Genomic DNA, 20,813 nt, shown 5'->3' with positions numbered 1-20,813 from the left:
CATACAAAACCATCTGCCATCCTCCCCGCACATTCCGCCCGGCAACCCCTTCTCCCTCACCCCACACAGAGCTTCGGCACACCCCCAAGTTTAGTGTAGTTGTTATAGTGGCTTTCTGCTGAGCCCAAGCCCTGCTTCTATGAGAACCACCCCCACCTGTTCTCACCCACTCACTGCTCACCCACAAATGCAACCACATTTGCTGCTAGGAGCTGCCCCTTCTTGGCCACAGCAACTGGGCCAGGGCTGGGCCCATGTAGAGGCTAAGCGGGGCGTACCAGTTTCCTTCTCCCAAGAATTTGGAATAGGGGAACCAAAAGATTGTTCAAATAGTTGCAGTGAGGCACCTTGATATAATATGGTGATTGAGAAATTCATTTGACTATGGTTTCCCAAGAATGCAACATAATTACCATTTCTGTCTCACCAGCCAGGCGCGCTGGCCTAGGGTTCGGAAATAGTATTCCGGAGGCCAAGCTCTCTTGTCCCGGGAGCTAACCACCTTCTCAGCTCCCAGGGACTGAAGGCACGGGGGCGTCCCAGAAAAGACTCACCCAGACCTTCACTTTGGCCGCTAACTGGAGACCGTGGGGCCAAATCCAACCTGCATACATGTTTGTTTGGTTCCTGAAGCTTTGTTTGTGTCAATCCTCTATACAGGTTTTCCTGCTTTATAGCCTTCTAGCCGTCCACTTTTCTTTTAGTTTATTTCTTTATTTTGAAACAAAGAGAGAGCAAGTGTGCAAGCAGGGGAGGGACACACACACACACACACACACAGAGAGAGAGAGAGAGAGAGAGGGAGAGAGAGAGAGAGATGCAAAATCCGAAGCAGGCTCCAGGCTCCAACCTGTCAGCGCAAAGCCTCACGTGGGGCTCAATCTCACAAACCATGAGATCATGACCTGAGCTGGAATCAAGAGTCCAACGCTTAGTGGACTGAGCCCCCCAGGCACCCCGTCCACCTCACTTTTAAATTACCTACTGGCTCCTGAAGGCAGCTTCTATTTCCGTGTCTCTAACAGAGAAACCGTGGCACTGAAGGAAAGAGATGGCCAGACGCCAGCTGTCAGATGCTCTAACCGCGCAAATGGGAGGGGCCAGATACTGTAAGTATCACAGACCTTGGACACCTCAGCAAGAGCCCTCGAACAGTGACTGGCACAGCGGGGTGGCCCCTGGCATCCAATGCAGACATGGGGCAACAGCAGAGAGCCCCCCAGGGACCAAGAACCAGGGTTCTCCTCCATGTCTCCCAGTCCTAAGATTCTGGTAAAACCAAGGGAGGAAGTCAAGAAAGAGGGCTGATCTTAGATTTCTTGCCACTTTGGAGAATGGGGGTCCTTGAATTTAAATGTTTATTTATTTTTATTTTTGAGAGAGAGAGAGAGTGCAAGCAGGGGAGGGGCAGAGGGCAAAGGGGAAACAGAGGCTCAGAAGCAGGCCCTCTGCTGTCAGCACAGAGCCCGATGCGGGGCTCAAACTCATGAGCTGTGAGATCATGACTTAAGCCAAAGTCAGACGCTTAACCAACTGAGCCACCCAGGTGCCCTTGGGGGGTCCCTGAATTTAGAGAAATAAATAAGCACAACATTTACTTGCACCTCTGGTGTTATAGAACAATGTGCCCCTGTTAAGAGTGCGCACTCGCTCGCTCTCTCTCTCTCTCTCTCTCTCTCACACACACACACACACACAGTTCTTGACCCATATTTGTTGCCCTTAAAATAAACACCCCTGTCTATTTCCCACTCATGCTCCCTTTGGGCTGATTTGAGTGTCCTCTCTTTCAACACATTCCCATAACTTTTAAATAGAAACTCTTTCCTCTGGAATGCCTTTTTGACTGCCCGTCCCCCCAGACTAGGCCACTTACATGTTTCCTGTGTGACCGCAGCACGACTGACAGCCTGTCACACAGTATCGGCAGGTGCCTCTCCCCCATCTGACTCCTTCCCCAGACTGAGACCCTCGAGGCCCACCCACGGCTCTGTCCTGCTCACCACCACACTCTCTAGGCCTACAGCAGTGCTCTGTATGCTGCAGAGGCCCAATAAGGACCCACTGAGAGCGCACTCATGAATGAACAAGTGATAGAGACGTGAAATTGCCCGTAAGATTTTTTTGCCTTTTACATCTGCGACCATCATGAGCAAATAAATAATTAGCAGCGGTTAATGTTTGAAATGCACTTCACCGTACTGAAATGCTTTCACATTCACGGTTCACGGTCACTCAACCCTCAAAACCCCTCTGAGAGGCGGGTGTTCTGATCTACACACAAGCAGATGGAGGGGGGAGGGGGCGTGCCCCAGTAACACAGCCCAGAGTGGAAGACCCAGGGCTCCAGTTTCTGATCCCGAACCCCTATTCCTCAGACTACACCACTGGGAACTCTGCGCAGACGCTGAAGACAGCACTCCAGTGCTAGGGCCACTTGGGAAGATCTGGTCCCTGGGGCAGGTTCCTGGCCCCTGCTGCCAAGGACTCTCCTTCCAGCAGGGGCACGCGGGGTGGTAACCTGGGAACCAGAGTCTGGGTTAATGTGCCCAGGCCTCAGGGACACAGGGTTAAAACGTTTCCAGGGTGGTTTCGAGGACTGAGAAATGGTGAATTGCATGGGGCACCTGGGTGGCTCAGTCGGTTGAGCGTCCGGCTTCGGCTCAGGTCGTGATCTCACGGTTTGTGGGTTCGAGCCTCGTGTCGGGCTGTATGCTGACAGCTTAGAGCCTGGAGCCTGCTTTGGATTCTATGTCTCCCTCTCTCTGTCCCTCCCCCACTCATGCTCTCTTTTTCTCTCTCAAAGATAAACAAACATATAAAATTAAAAAAGAAAAAGAAAAGATGCATTGTGGGGCGCCTGCCTGGCTCAGGGAGTATAGCATGTGACTCTTGATCTTGGGATTGTGAGTTGAAGCTTCATGTTGGGTGTGGAGATGACTTAAGAAAAAAAAAAAGGAAAAAATGATGTGTAGTGATAGCCACAAACAGTGCCCGGCACAGAATTAACAGGTGCTCACAAAATGTCAGGCCTCACCTTTACCCCTCCCCACCTCCACATAGCACATGACTCCCCAGTCACATGACTCTGCTCACTGTGACCCACTCACTCTCCTGGACCTGTACTACTGGCTTGTTCTCTGGCAGAGCTGAGTTTGTTTAAACGTTTATTTATTTATTTTGAGACAGAGAGGGAGAGAGAATCCCAAGCAGGCTCTGCACTGTCAGCACAGAACCCAGTGCAGGGCTGGATCCCACGAAGTGTGAGATCATGATCTGAGCTGAAGTCAAGAGTAGGCTGTCTAAGTGACTGAGCTACCCAGGCACCCCTGATTTCTTTTTTTTTTTTTTAATTTTTTTAATGTTTTATTTATTTTTGAGAGAGAGACACAGCATGAGCAGGTGAGGGTCAGAGAGAGAGGGAGACACAGAATCCAAAGCAGGCTCCAGGCTCTTAGCTAGCTGTCAGCACAGAGCCCGACATGCTTGAACCCACGAACCATGAGATCATGACCTGAGCCGAAGCCGGATGCTTAACCAACTGAGCCACCCAGGCGCCCCAACAGAGATTCCAAAGTGGGGTTTGAACTCACGAACCTTGAGATCATGACCTGAACTGAAGTTGCACACTTAAGCAACTGAGCCACCCAGGGGCTCCCTGATTTCTTAATATGCCTAAGGATCACCTAGAGATCCTGTTAAAATGTAACTTCTAATTCAGGAGGCTCAGGTGGGCTGAGACTCTAATCTAGCAAGCTCCCCAGTGATGCCATGCTTTTCGTATAGGACCACCTGCCGAGAAGCAAGGCCCCAGAATTCACTGCCACCAGATCCTCCATCCATTCCTGCTCCACCTGGATCCATCATCTCTGGGCATAGTCCCTCCTACTAACCAGACTCCCCTGAGTGGCTGTGCACTGTCCAGACACAGCCACCATACCTGCCGGGTATCTCTCCTTAATCTCGTTTGCCTTCCTCATACAGCCATTTCAGACCGGAACGTGACAACACGCGAAGGCAAACGGCAGCAGCAAATCCGGAGGGGCAGCTGAGCCAGGGCGCTGGCGGGTCGGGCCTGCAGGGTCCTGGGGTGCGGGCTGGAGGCTGCTGTAGCAACACGGGTCAGCTCACCTTCCCACTTTCGTGGTACACGAACAGGTTCCTGATGTGGCCCTCTCTCCTGTAGGTGATCTGCAGCCCGTGGGGGTTCCCTATCTTCTCTGTCTCGAAAGTGGCATTCAAGTCTTTGATGCTGATGACAGCTTTGGGGCCTTTACCCTGAAAGAGAGGAAGCAGGTGACATCTCACCACCTTCACCAAGGCCTTAATGCCAACAGATGACCTGTCTGTAACCTTTCATGGCTTTTCTATGTTCTTGCTCTAATAGCAAGGCGCACAAGGTTCCGCTGCTACCCTGCATTTCGGTCATGCCACCGTTCCTACTTACTCAGACTGGCTTTGCCGAGCTGGAAAAGGGCTTAGACAGGTATGAACTTAGGACTGGTCAGGCTTTTTAGCCACAGATTTTTTTCTGAAGCAATTCCTCTATGGAAGCCAGACCAATAAAACAGATAAACAGATGAAAGCAGGTGTGGGGGGGTCTTGGGGAGCTCCCTCCCATGCTCCACTGTGTTGCCAGGGTCTGGAACACAGGTTAAGCAAGGAAGGGAAAAGGGTGCTTTTCTTCGTAATTGACGAGAAAGGAAAATGACACTTTAGACCTATGCCAGCCATTAGCCGTATGTGGCTATTTAAAATTAAAATTAAATAAAAATAAAACTTCAGTTCCTTATGCCTAGCCCCCTTTCAAGTGCTCAAGTAGCCACATGTGGCTGGTGGCGAGGTATTGGACAGGGCAGACACAGAACGTTTCTGTCACTGAACACTGTTCTATTTACTGGATAATCTTCTTTAGAGGGCAATTTGGTCGTATTTGCTAAAATGTTCAGTATTTTGCCTTGAGTCGCAGTTTCACATCTAAGAATCTATCCCAAGGTAGTAATTGCATTACTGTGCAAACATGTATGCCAAAAGATGTTTGTTGCTGTGCTTTTAAAACAATAGTAGTAGTGGTAGTTGTGGTGGCGGTGGTGATGGTGGCGGGGGAAGAGGAAGAGGAGGAAGGAGAAGAAGAAGAAGAAAACTATTATTTAAATATATATATATGAGGGAGGGGGCGCCTCCCGAGGGAGGCTCAGTCGGTTAAGCGTCCGACTTTGGCTCAGGTCACGATCTCATGGTTCATGAGTTTGAGTCCCGCGTCAGGCTCTGCACTAACAGCTCAGAGCCTGGAGTCTGCTCTGGATTCTGTTTCTCCCCTTCCCCTGCTCATGCTCTGTCTCTCAAAAATAAATAAACGTTACAAAAATGTAAATATACACAAGGGATAATGGGTAAATAAATAAATAATGGTACATTCATACAGTGAAATACAAAGAATTTTTATAGGGTAATTTGGATCAATATTTTTATATGAAAAAAGCATCCATGATATCCATGGGTGAGAAATATCAAGTCCCAGGAAACAGGATGTAGAATAGGAACCTACTAATATAAGAAATTATACATACAGACACAAAAAAGTATATGTACCTTATTTCTACACATATATATAACATATGTCAATTTGAACGTGCATAAAAATATAGACATGTTTACACCAACACTCTTAGCAATGGTTTTCTTAAAAGACTACTGGAAGACTTTCCTTTTTTTTTTTTAATGTTTACTTATTTTTGAGAGACAGAAAGAAAGAGACAGAGCATATACAGAAACCAACTTGACAATAAACTATTTGTAAGGAAAAAAAAAATCAAAGATGTAAAAAAAGAAAAAAGGTATAGGAGCAATTCCAAATAAAGTTAAAAAAAAAAAAAGAAAGAAAGAAAGAAAGAGACAGAGCATGAGCGGGAAAGGGCAGAGAAAGAGGGAAACAGGATCTGAAGCAGGCTCCAGGCTCTGAGCTATCAGCACAGAGCCTGATGCAGGGCTCAAACTCATGAACCGTGAAATCATGACCTGAGCCTAAGTCGCACACTTAACCAACTGAACCACCCAGGCGCCCCTTCCTTTTTTTAAAGTTTATTTACTTATTTTGAGAGAGATAAAGACAGCCCTAAGTGGGGAAGGGGCAGAGAGAGGGGGTGAGAGGGAGAATCCCAAGCAGGCTCTGCACTGCCAGCTCAACGTCCCATGTGAGGCTTGAACACACTAAGCTGTGAGATCATGACCTGAGCCAAAACCAAGAGTCAGGCGTTTAACTAACTGAGCCACCCAGGTGCCCCTGGAAGACTTTCCTTTTTGAATATTTACTATTAGAAATACTAAAAGCACAAAAAAAGAGAATCTAATTTTGTGAATAGTCTTCCCTGTTCTAAAAGAAATATAGTATTATGAATAAACGCAAAAATCCCTTTCACCATTATTCACTCTATCCCATTCTCCCATATTCCCCCCAGGCAATCACTGTATGAGTCTGATGTTTATTCTTCTAGCTCACTTTTTATTTTTTTTAAATTTTTAATGTTTATTTATTTTTGAGAGCAGAGAGAGAGTGAGAAAGAGCAAGGGGGGGAAAGGGAAGAGAGAGAGGGAGGGAGACACAGAATTCAAAGCAGGCTCCAGGGTCAGAGCTGTCAGCACAGAGCCTGGCGCAGGGCTTGAACTTATGAACTGTGAGATCATGTCCTGAGCAGAAGTCGGAAGCTCAACGGACTGAGCCACCCAGGACGCCTCTAACTTTTTATACTTTTACACACATATACCTATCTATGAACAATACACAGTATTGTTTTCTGTGGTTTTAATGTAGATAAATGGCATCATACTATATGTATCATTCCAGATCTTGCTTTTATCACTCGATACTATATTTTTGAGTTCTATTCATGTTGAGATGCAGCAACCTAGTTTGCTTTTGTGAACTACCACACCAAAAGTTACCAGTCTATTTTCCTGTTCACAGATATTGAAATTACTTCTGATTTTTTGCAATCGTAAGTGATGTTGCAGTCAGCTTATGTCCCTGGCACACATATGTGAGAGTTTCTCCAGGTCACAGTATATATTTAGGAATGGAATTGTAGATCACAGGTGTACACATCTTTGACCTACTGGAAAGTACCAGATTATTCTGCTGACTGGCTCTCCATAGTGGCTGTACCAATATTTACTTCAATATAGAATACCGAACAATAGAAATGAACACCACACTCAATAACAGAGGAGTGGTCCTTTCCCTATATCCCCACCAACGCGTGACTGTAAGATTTCAATTTTTTCCCAATATGATGGCTATGAAAGTGGATATCACTGTTAATTTTCATTTAATCAGCTTTACTGGGATAGAATTTATAAATAATAAATGGCACTCATTTTAAGAATTTAGGTTGGGACGTCCAGGTGGTTCAGTCAGTTAAGTGTCCGACTTCAGCTCAGGTCATGATCTCACGGTTTGTGGGTTCGAGCCCCACGTCGGGCTCTGTGCTGACAGCTAGCTCAGAGCCTGGAGTCTGTTTCAGATTCTGTGTCTCCCTCTCTCTCTGACCGCCCCCTGCTCACAGTGTCTCTCTCTCTCTCTCTCGGAAAGAAATAAAACATTTAAAAAACAATTTAAAAAAAAGAATTCAGGTTGATTTTTGACAAATGGATATACCCACGTAGGCACCACCACAATCAAATATAAAACATCACTATCACCCCAAGACTTCCCTCATCCCCTTGGCAGTCAATTCCCCCCACCCCAGCCCCAGACAATCATGTATCCCCTTTCTATTGACACAAAGTGGTTTTACCTGTTCTACAACTTCTTATAATGAAATTATATAGTGCACACTCCTGTATAAGGCTTCTTTTGGTCAGAACAATATCTCTTAGATTCATCTACATTGTTGCGTTTATCCGTAGTTTGTTTCTTACTGCGAGTAATATTCAGTCTATGGATATATTACAATTTGTTCATTTGGCTGTGGATGGACATTTGGGTCCTTTCCACACTTTGGTGATGTTTTTATGCATAAAGCATCTATGAACATTTGCATCCAATTGTTTTTTATGGGCATATGTTTTTATTCCTCTTCAGTGAATACCTAGGAGTGGAATGGCTGGGTTATATGCTTATGTGTGTATCTACCTTTATTAAAAACTGCCAGATGGTTTTCACAAGTGGTTGTATCATTTCACAGTCCCATCAGGAGCGTATGGGAGTCCTGGTTCCTCCCTGTCCTTGTCAATGCATGGAGTCGTCAGCCCTCTGAATGCCAGCCATTCTGGAGAGTGTGTAGCATATATCTCATTCCAGCTTTCATGTGCATTTCCCTGACATCCAGAGAGACTGAGCATCTCTTATCTTTTTTTTTTTTTAATGTTTTACTTATTTCTGAGAGAGAGACACACACACAGCGTGAACAGGGGAGGGTCAGAGAGAAAGGGAGACACAGAATCCGAAGCAGGCTCCAGGCTCTGAGCTAGCTGTCAGCACAGAGCCCGACACGGGGCTCAAACCCACGAACCGCGAGATCATGACCCAACCCGAAGTCGGATGCCCAACCGACTGAGCCACCCAGGTGCCCCTGAGCATCTCTTATCTTGATCAGGCATGTTGGTTTCCTTTTCTATGAACTGCCAGCCTATTTTCCTTACCTATTTTTCCAACGGATTTTCCTTTTCTTTTTGCTTTGTAGGATTTTATTTTTTTAACGTTTATTTTTGAGAGAGAAAGAGAGTGAGTGGGGGAGGGGCAGAGAGACAGGGAGACACAGAATCTGAAGTACGTTCCAGCCTCCAAGCTGTCAGCACAGAGTCTGACACGGAACTCAAGCCCACAAACCACGAGATCATAGCCTGAGCCAAAGTTGGACGCTCAACAGACTGAGCCACCCAGGCACCCCAACGTTGTAGGGTTTTTTTCTAAAAATGTGTCCTGGGTCCTATTTTATTTTGTCCTATTTTATTATGTTGAGTTTCACTTTCTTTGTACTTACTCTTTTGTATTACCCAAAATTTTTACATAAAGATGAGTTACCTTTACAATTTAAAAACTTTCTCTTTGGGGGCACCTGGATGGCTCAGTAGATTAAGCTTCCCACTCTTGATATCAGCTCAGGTCATGATCTCACGGTTGTGAGATCAAGCCCCACGTTGGACTCTGCTCTGAGCGTCCAGCCTGCTTGGGATTCTCTCCCTCTCTCTCTGCCCTTCCTCTACTCGCATTCTCTCTCTCTCTCTCAAATTAAATAAATAAACCTTTAAAAAATCCCTTTGCAGGAAGAAATAAAGAACAAAAGCAACTCATTCCGTGTTTAGGCCGTGTGAGACTGAACTGGCTTAGGGCTGAGAAGCAGACGCTCTTTTGCCAGCCAAGGAGGAGACTCTCCTTGAGGCCAAGTCTCAGCAGCTGCTCCTCTCTCTGCAGCAGCCCCTTCTTCTCCTGCCTTTTGTACCTACAACTTTTTCCAGTACTTTACGTTGAAGACTGAGAAGAAATCCCTAATTCTCACTTGGAGGGTTAATACTCTTCACCCACCACCGTTTTTCACTTGACCCCCGGCTGCAGTCACACTGGACAGACCTGCTGGCATTGCTCCAGTCCGTCTAGAAAGGCCACAGGGGCAATTAAAAAAAAAAAAAAAGGCTCCATATAAGAAACGGAATCAGGTCATGGGTAAAGTGCTCAGAGCTTGCCCTCTTCTGCCTTTGCTGGCCACTCCTTCACGTTCTCTCCTGGAAACTTCTCACCCTTCTGCCCTCTAAATATTGCAGTGTCTCGGGCTCAGTGTGGTAAATGATCTCCAAAGACGGTCCTTCCCAAGCCTTTCCCTCGCAGTGCGCACGCGCCGTCATACCCATAAAGAGGGGGAGTCTACAGCCCCTCCCCTTGCGTCCGTGCTGGCCGCTCCAGTTGCTGTGGTTCCTGACCTCGCGCCTCTGCCTCTGCGACCGAGTGGCACCCCCACCCCCCACCCCACCCCGTGCTGCGGGGAGGCCTGCGGCCAAGCTGCCGGCAGGCTCCAGCCGGACTCCTGAATGCGGAACAAGCACATGGAGAGACAGAGGCTACCTGCGGTGGCCAAGGCACCAGACCTGTGAGCCAAGGCTTCCCGGGCCTTCTCACCCGGCACTGTGGCAGGGGGACCCAGCGGATGCCACACGGAGCACACTGTAGCGGCCACGGGGATTGGGAGAAATAATAACTTGATGTCTTAAGCCACTGAGCTTTTATGGTGGTATGTCATTCGGCAACAAGTAACTAAACGACTCGGTTGTAGGATTTCTGCTTTCCCCCCCTCCTGGCGGTGATGACACGCCCACAAGAACATGCTCCTTGCAAGGGACCTCCTCCACCCTTCCCCGGAAGAGGAGAGGGCGAGCAAGAAATCGTCCCTGGTGCAGAGCCCCAACTCCCACTTCATGGACCTGCGGTGCCCAGGATGCCACAAGATCGCCACCTTCGTGACCGTGCACAAACGGTGGTGGTGTGTGGACCGCCCCACTGCCCTCTGCCAGCCCACAGGAGGGGTGCCCCCCCCAACGGAGGCAGCACCACAAACCCCCTGAATCAAGACAAGTGGGAAATTTTCCCAATAAACACATTTTTTTGGTTTAAAAACAAAACAAAACCCAAAAAACTTCAGTCCTTGGACTTCTTTTCTCATCTACCCATAATCCCTGCCCAGGTGATCCCAGCCAGTCTCAGTGCTGGGGTGGCTCAGTCAGTTAAGTGTCTGACTCTTGGTTTCAGCTCGGGTCATGATCACCCTGTTCCGGAGTTCCAGCCCCGCATTAGGCTCTGTGCTGACAGTGTGGAGCCTGCTGAGGATTCTCTCCCCCTCTCTCTCTCTCACTCAAAAATAAATAAGTAAACATGAAACACACACACACACACACACACACACACACAGTCTCAGTGCTGGCAACTCCAGCTCCAAACTGTCCCCAAACTTTCAGACTCACATATCCAACTTCCTTCTGAATGCTTCCACCTAGATGACTAACAAGGATCTAAAAAAGGCTCTTGATCATCCCTTCAGGGAGTGAAGTCTTTGCCAGCTCAGCAAATGGCAAATCTGTCCATCTAGTTCCATAGGGCAAAAAGCTGGGAACCACCCTGGAGTCTCCTTACTTTCACACCTGCCCCCAATCCATCAGTAAATCCTGCTGCTTCTACTTCCAAAATCAGACCACCTCTCACCACCACCTCCTTCACCACCAGCCTGGTCTAATCCACAATTATTCTTCACCTGATTTTTAAAAATTTATTTTCATTTTCTTTAAGTGAGCTCCGTGCCCAATGTGAGGCTCGAACTCATCACCCTGAAACTGAGTCACATTTTCTGCCAGTGAGTCGGCCAGGCACCCTGATTCCTCCCTTGATTATTGCAATAGCTTCCTAACTGCGTTCTCTCCTTGCACTCTTGACCCTTCCCCGCCCCAGCCTGAGCCCAACAGTAGCCAGAGTGCTCCTTTAAAAGTTTAAGTTGGGGTGCCTGGGTGGCTCACTCGGTAGAGCATGTGACTCTGGATCTTGGAATTGAGGGTTTGAGTCCCATGTTGCCCCTCCCTCACTCTCTCTTTCTGAAAATAACTAAACTTAAAAAATTTTTTAATAAAATTAAATTTTAAAGAAGAAACTGGGGGCACCTGAGTGGCTCGGTCAGTTAAGCTTCCAACTATGGCTCAGGTCAAGATCTCGCAGTTTGTGAGTTCGAGCCCCACACTGGGCTCTGTGCTGTCAGCACAGGCCCTCTGTCTCCCTCTTTCTCTGCCCCTCTCCTGCTTGTGTCTTTTTTCTCTCTCTCTCTCAAAAATAAATATTTAAAAATAAATAAATAAAATGAAATGAAAATGAAGAAACTGTCCCCACAAAATGTTCATCCATTGCAAGACTTAGAGTCGCAAAATGTAAAGCGTCTAAATCAAATTACATCACTTCTCTGCCCAAAACCTTCCTGTGGCTTCTCATCTCAGAGTAGAATCCAAAAAGCCTCATTTTTTTTTTTTTTGTAAATCATATATCCAATACGGACTTCTACCTGGAAGAAAGAATTATAAAAAACTCAATAAAAAGCCAATAAGATAATTAAAATATGGGGAAAGGAGACAGACATTTCTACAAAGATGATGTGCATGTGGCCAATAAGCCCATGAAAAGACACTCAACATCATTAGCCACCAAGGAAATGCAAATCCAAATCACGATCAGATACTACCACAGGACCCCCCAAGGTGGCCACAATAGAAAATTCAGATCACAGCAGGCGTTGGGGAGGGCGCGGAGCCACTGGAACCCTCATACATTGCTGGTGGGGACACATGTTGGAGCAGCGGCTTTGGAGACCGGCGTGGCAGTCCCTCCAGATATTAAATACGGAGTTATCGTATGACCTGGCAGTATACACCCAGCTTGTATTCCGAGGTTTATGAGCTGCATTCATCACACTTGCCAAAACGTGAACACAACTCAAATGTCCATCAACTAAGTGAACAGATGAAATAAATACCCATACAGTGGGCCAGAACTTGGAAATAAAAAGAAATGCAGTGCTAATTCATGCTACAACATGAGTGGACCTGAAAACTATACGCTAAATGGTGTCTGGGTAGCCCAGTCAGTTAAGCCTCTGACTCATGACTCTGGCTTAGGTTCATGATCTCACAGTTTGTGGGTCTGAGCCCTGAGTTGGGCCCAGCACTGAAGGTGTGGAGACTGCTTGGGATTCTCTCTTCATCTCTCTATGCCCCCTCGCCCGCGCTCTCTCTCTCTCTCTCTCAAAATAAATAACCTTAAAGAAAAACATATGCTAAATGAAAGAGGTCTGTTACAAAAGACCACTATTCCATATGTATGAAATATCCGGAACAGGCAAATCTACAGAGACAGAAAGTAGATCAGTGTTAGCTGAGTGGGTAGAGGATTAGGGCCAATGAGTGTGCGATTTCTTTTGGGGGGGGAGGGTGATGAAAATGTTCTAAAATTGATTGTGGTGATGGTTGCACAACTCTTTGAATATATGAAAAGCCATCAATTATATGCCTTCAAATGGGCGAACTACATAGTATGTGAATTTATCTCTTTTTTAAAAATGTTTATTTATTTTTGAAAGAGAGAGAGAGGGAGTGTAGTAGCAGGAAAGGGGCAGAGAGGGGGGGGGGGACAGAAGATCCCAAGCAGGCTCCATGCTGACACAGTGCAGAGCCCGACATGGGGCTCGAATTCAGGAACCATGAGATCATGACCTGAGCTGAAGTTGGACACTTAACAGACTGAGCCACCCAGGCGCCCAGTGAATTTATATCTTGATACAGCTGTTTCAAAAAAACAGCACAAAACAATCTCAAGTCTTACCAGGCCCTACAAGGTCCTTACCTGCATGGGTTCATCTCTTTCCATCCTTCTCTCTGCTCCCTCTGCACAGTCCACTTTGGTTTCCTTGATGCCCTACAAATCCACCACGCTCCCAGCTCAGGTCAGGCCTGTGGCTTATGATTGAGTAGGCTGTGCACTAAACAAAAATTCCCTGGCTTAAGGTGCAAGGGAAAACTGCAATCTAGGCTTCTGCTTGTCTAGACTGGGGCCCCACAGCTGCACCCTCTCACAGGCACCATTTCTAACTGGCATGCATGTGTGTGTGCCAGCCATGACCATGACCATGTTCAGGGCTTCTGCACATAGCATTCCCTCTACCTCTTCTACTCTTCCCCCACAGAGGCACATGACTTGCTCAAATGTCATCTGAGGGGCCTTCCCTGATCACTGTGTGATGTCAACTCTACTCCCATAATCCTCTCTAACTCCTCACCCTCTTTATTTTACTTCATAGCACCTCCTACCACCTCATAGATCATATGTCGATGTACATTTTGGTTGCCACCTATCCCCTTTCACTAGAATGAAAGCCCCGTGAGACCTGGAGCTTCGTTTAGTTCGCTCCTGTATCCCCGGTGCCCACAACCATGCCTAGTATATAGTAGGTGCTCACTAAATAAATTCTCGAGTCCATGAATAAATGAAGTAAACTCAAGTGATCATCCAAGGCTTAATCTGATTCGAGGTGAAGAGAAGGTGTGTTTTTTGTGGACTCTGCGGCTCGCCTCACCAACGGAGAGTAGCAGAATGCAGTGCTGAGAGATTAGTCATAATGCACGGCACCATTGATTCAAACGCAGCCTCAGAGGGGTGAGAGCCAGCCCTCGGGGAGCCGGAGCACTCACCGGTCTGGCTTCTTACCTCTTCTTTAGTGTAGTACTTCAGGAGGCCTTCCCTTGCCAGGAGAACGAACTTCCTTCTCAGGAACTGTGCATTGTCTCTTCCCCGCTTCCACAGGAACCCTTCTCGATCGCCTTGGCCGCCAAAGACGAGAAAGAGTGAACACCCACATCCTCAACATTCTACCTTCTTGAGGGGACAATGAACACTCCGCCCAGTGCAAAAAACATCTCAAATCTAGCTTAGCTATCTCAGCTGCAGCAGGCAGGGTTCCATCTGGGACCAAATTTGCAATGTCTTATGATTTCGGTTGGGCTCTACCTAACTTCCTTCTTTGGCTGTTTCATAAGAAGACAGAGAGAGTGAGCCCTTAAGAAGGCTGAGTCCTGAGAATCTGGATGATTCTAAAATACGCCCATGTGGTCCTGCCCGACTTCACACGGATGTCGGCCTAATGCAACTGTCCAGAGGGCGGAAATAACGAGCGAACTCTAGGCACCTGCTGGTTGAAGAATACCGCGTGCTCCTGGTGGCCAGGAGCACCGAGCACCGGCTGCTGCCGGCCCTCGCCGTGGTTTTGTACACTTTGTACTCTGGGTCAGTGTCGGCTTGGACTCAGAGCGGCTGGGCAGAAACCACCACGGTTGGAGGGCCGGTGATGAGGTTGTGCCCCACACGAAGGTGAAAAGGGAGGCTGAAATCCCTCCCGTGCGCCTTCGCAAGCCTTGTGCCACGGCAGGGGCTGCCCTCACCAGGAGCAGGGGTGCCTTCTTCTAGTTATTCTGCCCAGCGGGTGAGTCTTCCTGTACTTTTGTACTAAGACTCTATACACATTTGTGGCCCTGCAGGGACCTGAGATAAAAATGCTTCAAAACCACTCAGGCCATAAAACCCCAGCAGCTGACATGTTGCTGTTTCAGAGGCAGAGGAACCCACACCATGGCCTCTGTGGCCAGAGTGAGGCCGGCAGATATCTCCTGATTGGGTCCTAATATTCAGACACTTTATTGTCTAGGACTCATTAGAATGCAGACCACAAAAGAACTTACCTGGGGGTGAGATGGTTTTCCCATCAGCCATAAATTCCTGTCTTTCATACTTTGCTCGAATCCACTGTTCCTTTAAGACCCTAGAAAGAGAGAACCTTAGGTCAACTGTGTCTGAGGCATCCTCTTCCCACAGGGCAGGAGCACCACAGCAACTGCCGGCTCAGACCACCCCGGGCTTCTCAGCCTTGGTACCGTTACATCTGGGGCTAATTCTTTGTTGTGGGGGAGGGGGAGCATCCTGTGTTGTGTAGCACATTTAGCAGCGTTTCTGGCCTCTATCCCCTAGTGGCCAATAGCCCCCCACCCCTAGATAGGACACCCAAAAATGTCTTGGGATACTGCCAGTGTCTCCTGAGGGAAAAGATTTCCCCCAAGGAGCTATATGAAAACCACTGGGCTGGGACGCCTGGGTAGCTCAGTCGGTTAAGTGTCTGACTTTAGCTCATGTCATGATCTCATGGTTCGTGGGTTCGAGCCCCACACTGGGCTCTGTGCTGACAGCTCAGAGCCTGGAGCCTGCTTAGGATTCTGTATCTCCCTCTCTCTCTCTGCCCCTCCTCTGCTTGCTCTCTGTCTCTCTCTAAAATAAATAATTAAAAAAAACAAAACAAAACAAAAAAAAACACTGGGCTATTCCAACCCCAGGCCAGCCCTCTATGTCAACCGGCTCCCCTGGACCATCTACACTGCCACCTCCCTCTACATGTTCATAAGCTGAAGTCAGAGGAGTCCGTGAACCTCTTCCTCTGGCTTGCCCATCAAATCTGGGCATGCCACACCGGACAGAGCAGTGACTAGGGATCCGACCGCGTGGGACCTGGTCTTCCTCTACTATTTATCCACTGTGTGACCAACAGCAAGTTACTTAACTCCTCTGAACCTGGGGAATATGTCAATTATATTATACCTACCTACCCCTCAGGGTTGAGGAGGGGTTTAAATATATGTAAAAGAGCCTAGTACTATGATCAGCACATAGTAGGACTTTCATGTTAGCCTCATCTGATACTGTCCTCCATGAATCCTGCAGAAAACTTAGTTCATCTGTTTGGTGCCCTCTTGCTTTTTCCAGGGAAATGTTCCATTGTTTACCCCCAAGCTCTAGGGAATTACCTAGAGCTGGGCACTTGGCCTGAACTGGCCAATCAGAGCGCTGCCCTGGGCTGTGCGGAGCAAAACCAAGAGAAGGGTGGATTGGAAGCCCTCTCCAGGTGAGGCTGAGAACTGGAGCCGGGGATCTGGAGCTGGGGACCGGAAAGAGGCCTCGCCCCTAGCTCTGTGAAAGAAGTCTGACCGAAAGAAAGGTGCAGGAATGAGAGCCAGACAGAGTAGGAGAGGCCTGACAGCGTTTGAGCCCCTGGCTTGTCCTTCCTGAGGGTGGCTCCACGCCTGTCCCTCCTATGGTCTGATTCCCAGAACCCATAAAATCCCCTCATGCCTAAATTGGTCTGAACTGGGTTTCTGTCACTTACAACCAAGAGTCCTACCTAAAGCACAGCCCTCACACCCAGAACATTGTGGAGAGTCACCAAGCCCACCACAGAATCCTGAGCTACAGGATCAGAGCCGGGAGAGGGAATGCAGACTGCGGCCCCAGGCCTGGTCCCAGAGGTGGGGAACTTAGAGGACTTTTAGAATTACAGGGAAGAGGCCATGAGTGTCCTGCTAAGAGGGGATAAGGTACAGGGCTGTGGCTGAAGTCACAGCAAGCAGTGTCTGTAGTGCGGGCAGGAAGCTTAGCATAGAGTAGGTGTTCATCAAGTGCCTCTTCCTTTCCCTTTGCAGCAAAGGGCTGGGGGGCAGCAGTGAGGCGAGGCGAGCCAGACCCTCTCAAGTTAAGCGTGGCACATCCCCCAGCTGGGCATTCTGAAGAAATAGATTAAAACTAGTCTGTTGGGTGGCCTGTGAGACATTTTACACAAAATATCTCATTTAATCTCTACCACCATGCCATGATATGGGCTTCATTATCTACATTTCAGAGATGAGAATGCCATGATTCAGAGAAGTTGGGTAACTTGTCCACCTTCTCACAGCTACTGAGTGATGGAGTCAGGAAACAATACTGGGGTCCTGGAATACAAAACTGTGCCTCCCTTGCCACTCCATGCTGTAGGGGCAGCCCCTGGGTTGTTTAAATACTGGGAAATGGCAGGGTACCCAGTACAGTTGTACAGTTTGTGCACTGGCCAAAAGCTTCCTGCTGATGCTAGAGGACAATGGTGGCTGAAATGCAGCCTGCTCTCTGCAAGCCATACCCCCCATGAGGCTGTGTCTGTCCGGAGGGTACCCTCTTCACATTTATAACGGGGGTGGGGGGGGGGAGAGACTGTCTGGCAACCCTGGCAGTGAGGCTGAGTCCCTGGGAGGGAGGCTAAGCCTCAGGCAGTCAGTCCTGCAGAGGTTGAAGTCACTAGGTACCAGGGTCTCACTAACCCCTCACATGTAGGGACCTGAAACCTCGTGATGCTTCACAGCCTCCCGCCCTTAAACTGAATTTCCCCAGTGCCAAGGTACCCAGCACGAGGCCCTGGTGTCAAAGGGGCTAGTCAGTCCCAGCTCTGTCTCTGTGAGCCTCAGGCACTTCACCTGTATCATGGGGGTCATGGCAGTGGTGTCTCAGAGTTGCTGAATTAAACAAATTAATGCACATAAACAGTTAGCACAGGTACCTAGGTAAAGCTCAATAAATATTAGCGGCTACTCTTATTTATATGGTTACTATTTAGGGATCTGGGTCCAGACAGTGGCGCTGGGGCTATGCTGAGTTCCTGTGGGAAGCCCCTGGCAGAACACCCCAGACGAAATAGCTGAAACACATTAGTTCTACTAAAATGCCAGCATCTCTCTTCTCTACCTAGTTAGCCACCACCAGAGGCAAAGGGATCGCAGAGAAAACACCCTATTTCACAGCTGTGGAAACAGAATCCCAGACAGGGAAGTGACAATCCAAGCAATAAAGGCAGAGAGGGAATTAGGCCAGGTCTACGTGTTCTCCATGACAGCACCAAATGTCTCTCTGGACCCACCAGGTCCATAGCAATGACCACCACGGGGGTGCCTGGGTGGCTCAGTCAGTTAAGCATCCAGCTTCAGCTCAGGTCATGATCCGATAGTCTGTTTGAGCCCCACACTGGGGTCTCTGCTGTCAGCACAAAGCCTACTTTGGATCATCTGTCTCCCTTTCTCTCTGCCCCTCCAGGAAGAGAGGAAGGGAAGGAGGGAGGGAGGGAGGAAAGAAAGAGAAAAGAAGAGAAAAGAAAAGAAAAGAAAAGAAAAGAAAAAGAAAAGACCACTACAGACAAAGGCACCAGAAATGGAGCAGCAGTGGGGGAGGTGAGACCAAGAAATCACCCACTCACAGACAGTCGTTGGCCTGGGGGATATAGTAGAAAGCAGGGACTCTGGCTTCATACTTGGCCTTCACACGGAGGTTCCCGTTGTGGGTCATAAACTGCAAGACAGCAGCAAGTTGGGGTAATATTAGAACATGAAAAAATGTGAAATGAAACTATGGTCTACCCAGAAGGCCACTCTTCCCACTGGCTCCTGGGCCCAGTCAGGAGACACTCCTGCTCGAGTCTGACGTGTCCCCGTGTCCCCGTGTCCCCCCCAGCTTGTCATTCATGCTGCTGGGAAGCCCCAGGCCGGAACAATGAGGTGCTGTAACAACCACGCCTAGTGTTGGCAGAGAACTTCACAGTTCTTACACATTACTTCATTCGATCCCCTCAACAATGTTAATACTGACATCTGCATTTTAGAGGTGAGGCAACTGGAGCTCAGAGAGATTAGATGACTTACTCAGGGTGACACAGCTAGATCGTGGCGAGCTGGGACTTGAACCCAAACCTGCCTAACTCCAAAGCTCATGTTCCTTCTCCCACTCCCCCCCCACCCCCACAGACGGCCAGGACCACCAGCAGCAGTCCCGACAAGCCTGCAGCGGACAGATGTAGCTGGAGGCTGGAAGAAATTGGAGCCGGCCCTGCTGAGTTCATACACCAGAATGATCACTGGGGCCCTATGACACCCGGAGTACCCAGAAGCGGATATGCCAAGAGTGGCCCTGGCCAAGACTCAGTAACAGAGGTAGCATATCTGGGGTGAGGACGCATGTGGGAGGAAACATCAGGTTGTTAATTCACATCCTTTGAGCTGAGTGGACCCTTCTCCCCTCCCTTGGGGCTGCTGGGCTGTGACACAGGATTTGCATGGCTTTGGATCCCAACAGAGCAGATTTCATATCCCAGCTGTTCCATTATTCACTGAGTGACCCCTGGGCAATACTTCACCCCCTGAGCTTCAGGGATTTCAAGTGCCAAAATGAAGAAGGTATGGCGGGGGGAGGGGGTGAAGAAGGGGGTTATAAGGACAAAGAAACAACCTTCAGGTCTATGTGCTGGCTTGCTGGTTTCCTGTCTTTCCCCTGTACTAGAAGAACATACGCTCCACACGGGCGGAGACTTCATCTTATTCGCTGCTCTTTCCTAATACCCAGCACCTAGTAAGCTTACAGTAACTATGTGTCCGATGAATAAAGCATCTGACACGGTGCCTGGCCCACGTGGGCTCTCTGTAAACATGAGCCTGCTCCTCCAATAGTCCTTGAAATCCTCAGCCAACCAGCACAGTTTAGAACTGCTTGCTCTCTGAAGGTTTTCTAGCCAAAGTGGTATTATCATCCAGGTTGCATCCATTTGCATAGATCAGGAGAGGGAAATGGTGCCCTTCCTGGCTATGGGGGGGCTGGTGGGGAACTGCAGATGCGGTATACAGATGGGTATACTTCTGTTCCAGTCCAGGACTTCTGCTCATGATAACAGCAGCTGTTACTTGACTACTTTGGACTTGCATTGAGCCTCCACTTAATCCTTATAGCAACTGTTGGAAGGGGCTGTGGTATCCTTACAATACAGATGTGGAAACTGAGGGAAATAACAAGCTCAGGGCCTTGAACTCAGGGCCTTTGTCTCAGCAGGAACGCTAACAGGCTGTGTTTTCTCTTGCTAGCTATTGCTCTTCTCTGGAGCTCAGTTTCCTCCTCTGCAAAATGGGGAGCCCTGCCCACCACCTCCACCCCAGCTCTGCGGTTGCAAGGCTGTCCACACGCGCCCCTAGCTACCTCCACGGTACTGTCATCCCAGAAGTCAAGGCGCACGGATTTAACTCTGCTGATGTCTGGGAAGTTGCGGTGGACGCCGGAGCAATTCAGACAGATGAAGATGCCCAGCTTGTAGGAGGCCCAGTCGGGATCTGCGGGGCAAAGAGGGGAGCAGGGGAGTTGGGTGGTGAGCTAGGTGGGCTGGGCTGGGCTGGCGGTGCTGGGAGAGGCAGCGCTTGGGGGTTAGAATTCATGCGGCCGTGCCCAGGGGAACCTTTCTCTCCCGGTTCCCCTACCTTGTTAACTAAGATGCCAGCATGCAACCCTCTGGTCAGCGCACCAGCTAGGGCACGCCGGCGACCAGAATGATCCTGGAAGGAGTGCAGGGATGCGGCGCGAGAGGCTGCGGCGAGCACCAAGTGGAAGTGACAAGACTCCGGGGAACCGAGAGGAGAGC

At 48.7% G+C, this 20,813-nt stretch overlaps 1 protein-coding gene across 1 annotated transcript in view; it reads right to left on the bottom strand.

Annotated features, from left to right (window-relative positions):
- Positions 1-20,610, bottom strand: part of ADAP2 (ArfGAP with dual PH domains 2) — a 29,726-nt gene extending 9,116 nt beyond the window's left edge. The window contains exons 1-6 of the mRNA XM_077749862.1: positions 20,550-20,610; positions 20,378-20,508; positions 18,615-18,706; positions 15,253-15,332; positions 14,225-14,337; positions 4,132-4,278 (exon numbers count right to left, since the gene is read on the bottom strand). Coding sequence (XP_077605988.1) covers positions 4,132-4,278; positions 14,225-14,337; positions 15,253-15,332; positions 18,615-18,706; positions 20,378-20,508; positions 20,550-20,610 — 624 coding nt within the window. The remainder of the gene's footprint in view (positions 1-4,131; positions 4,279-14,224; positions 14,338-15,252; positions 15,333-18,614; positions 18,707-20,377; positions 20,509-20,549) is intronic.
- Between the last annotated feature and the right edge of the window lie 203 nt (positions 20,611-20,813).

The sequence above is a fragment of the Crocuta crocuta genome, unplaced genomic scaffold, assembly GCF_008692635.1.
Source record: "Crocuta crocuta isolate KB4526 unplaced genomic scaffold, BGI_CrCroc_1.0 scaffold149, whole genome shotgun sequence".
NCBI classification, from domain to species: domain Eukaryota; kingdom Metazoa; phylum Chordata; class Mammalia; order Carnivora; family Hyaenidae; genus Crocuta; species Crocuta crocuta.
The sequence above is the reverse complement of the archived record's forward strand: the minus strand, read 5'-3'. Positions and strand labels throughout refer to the sequence as shown.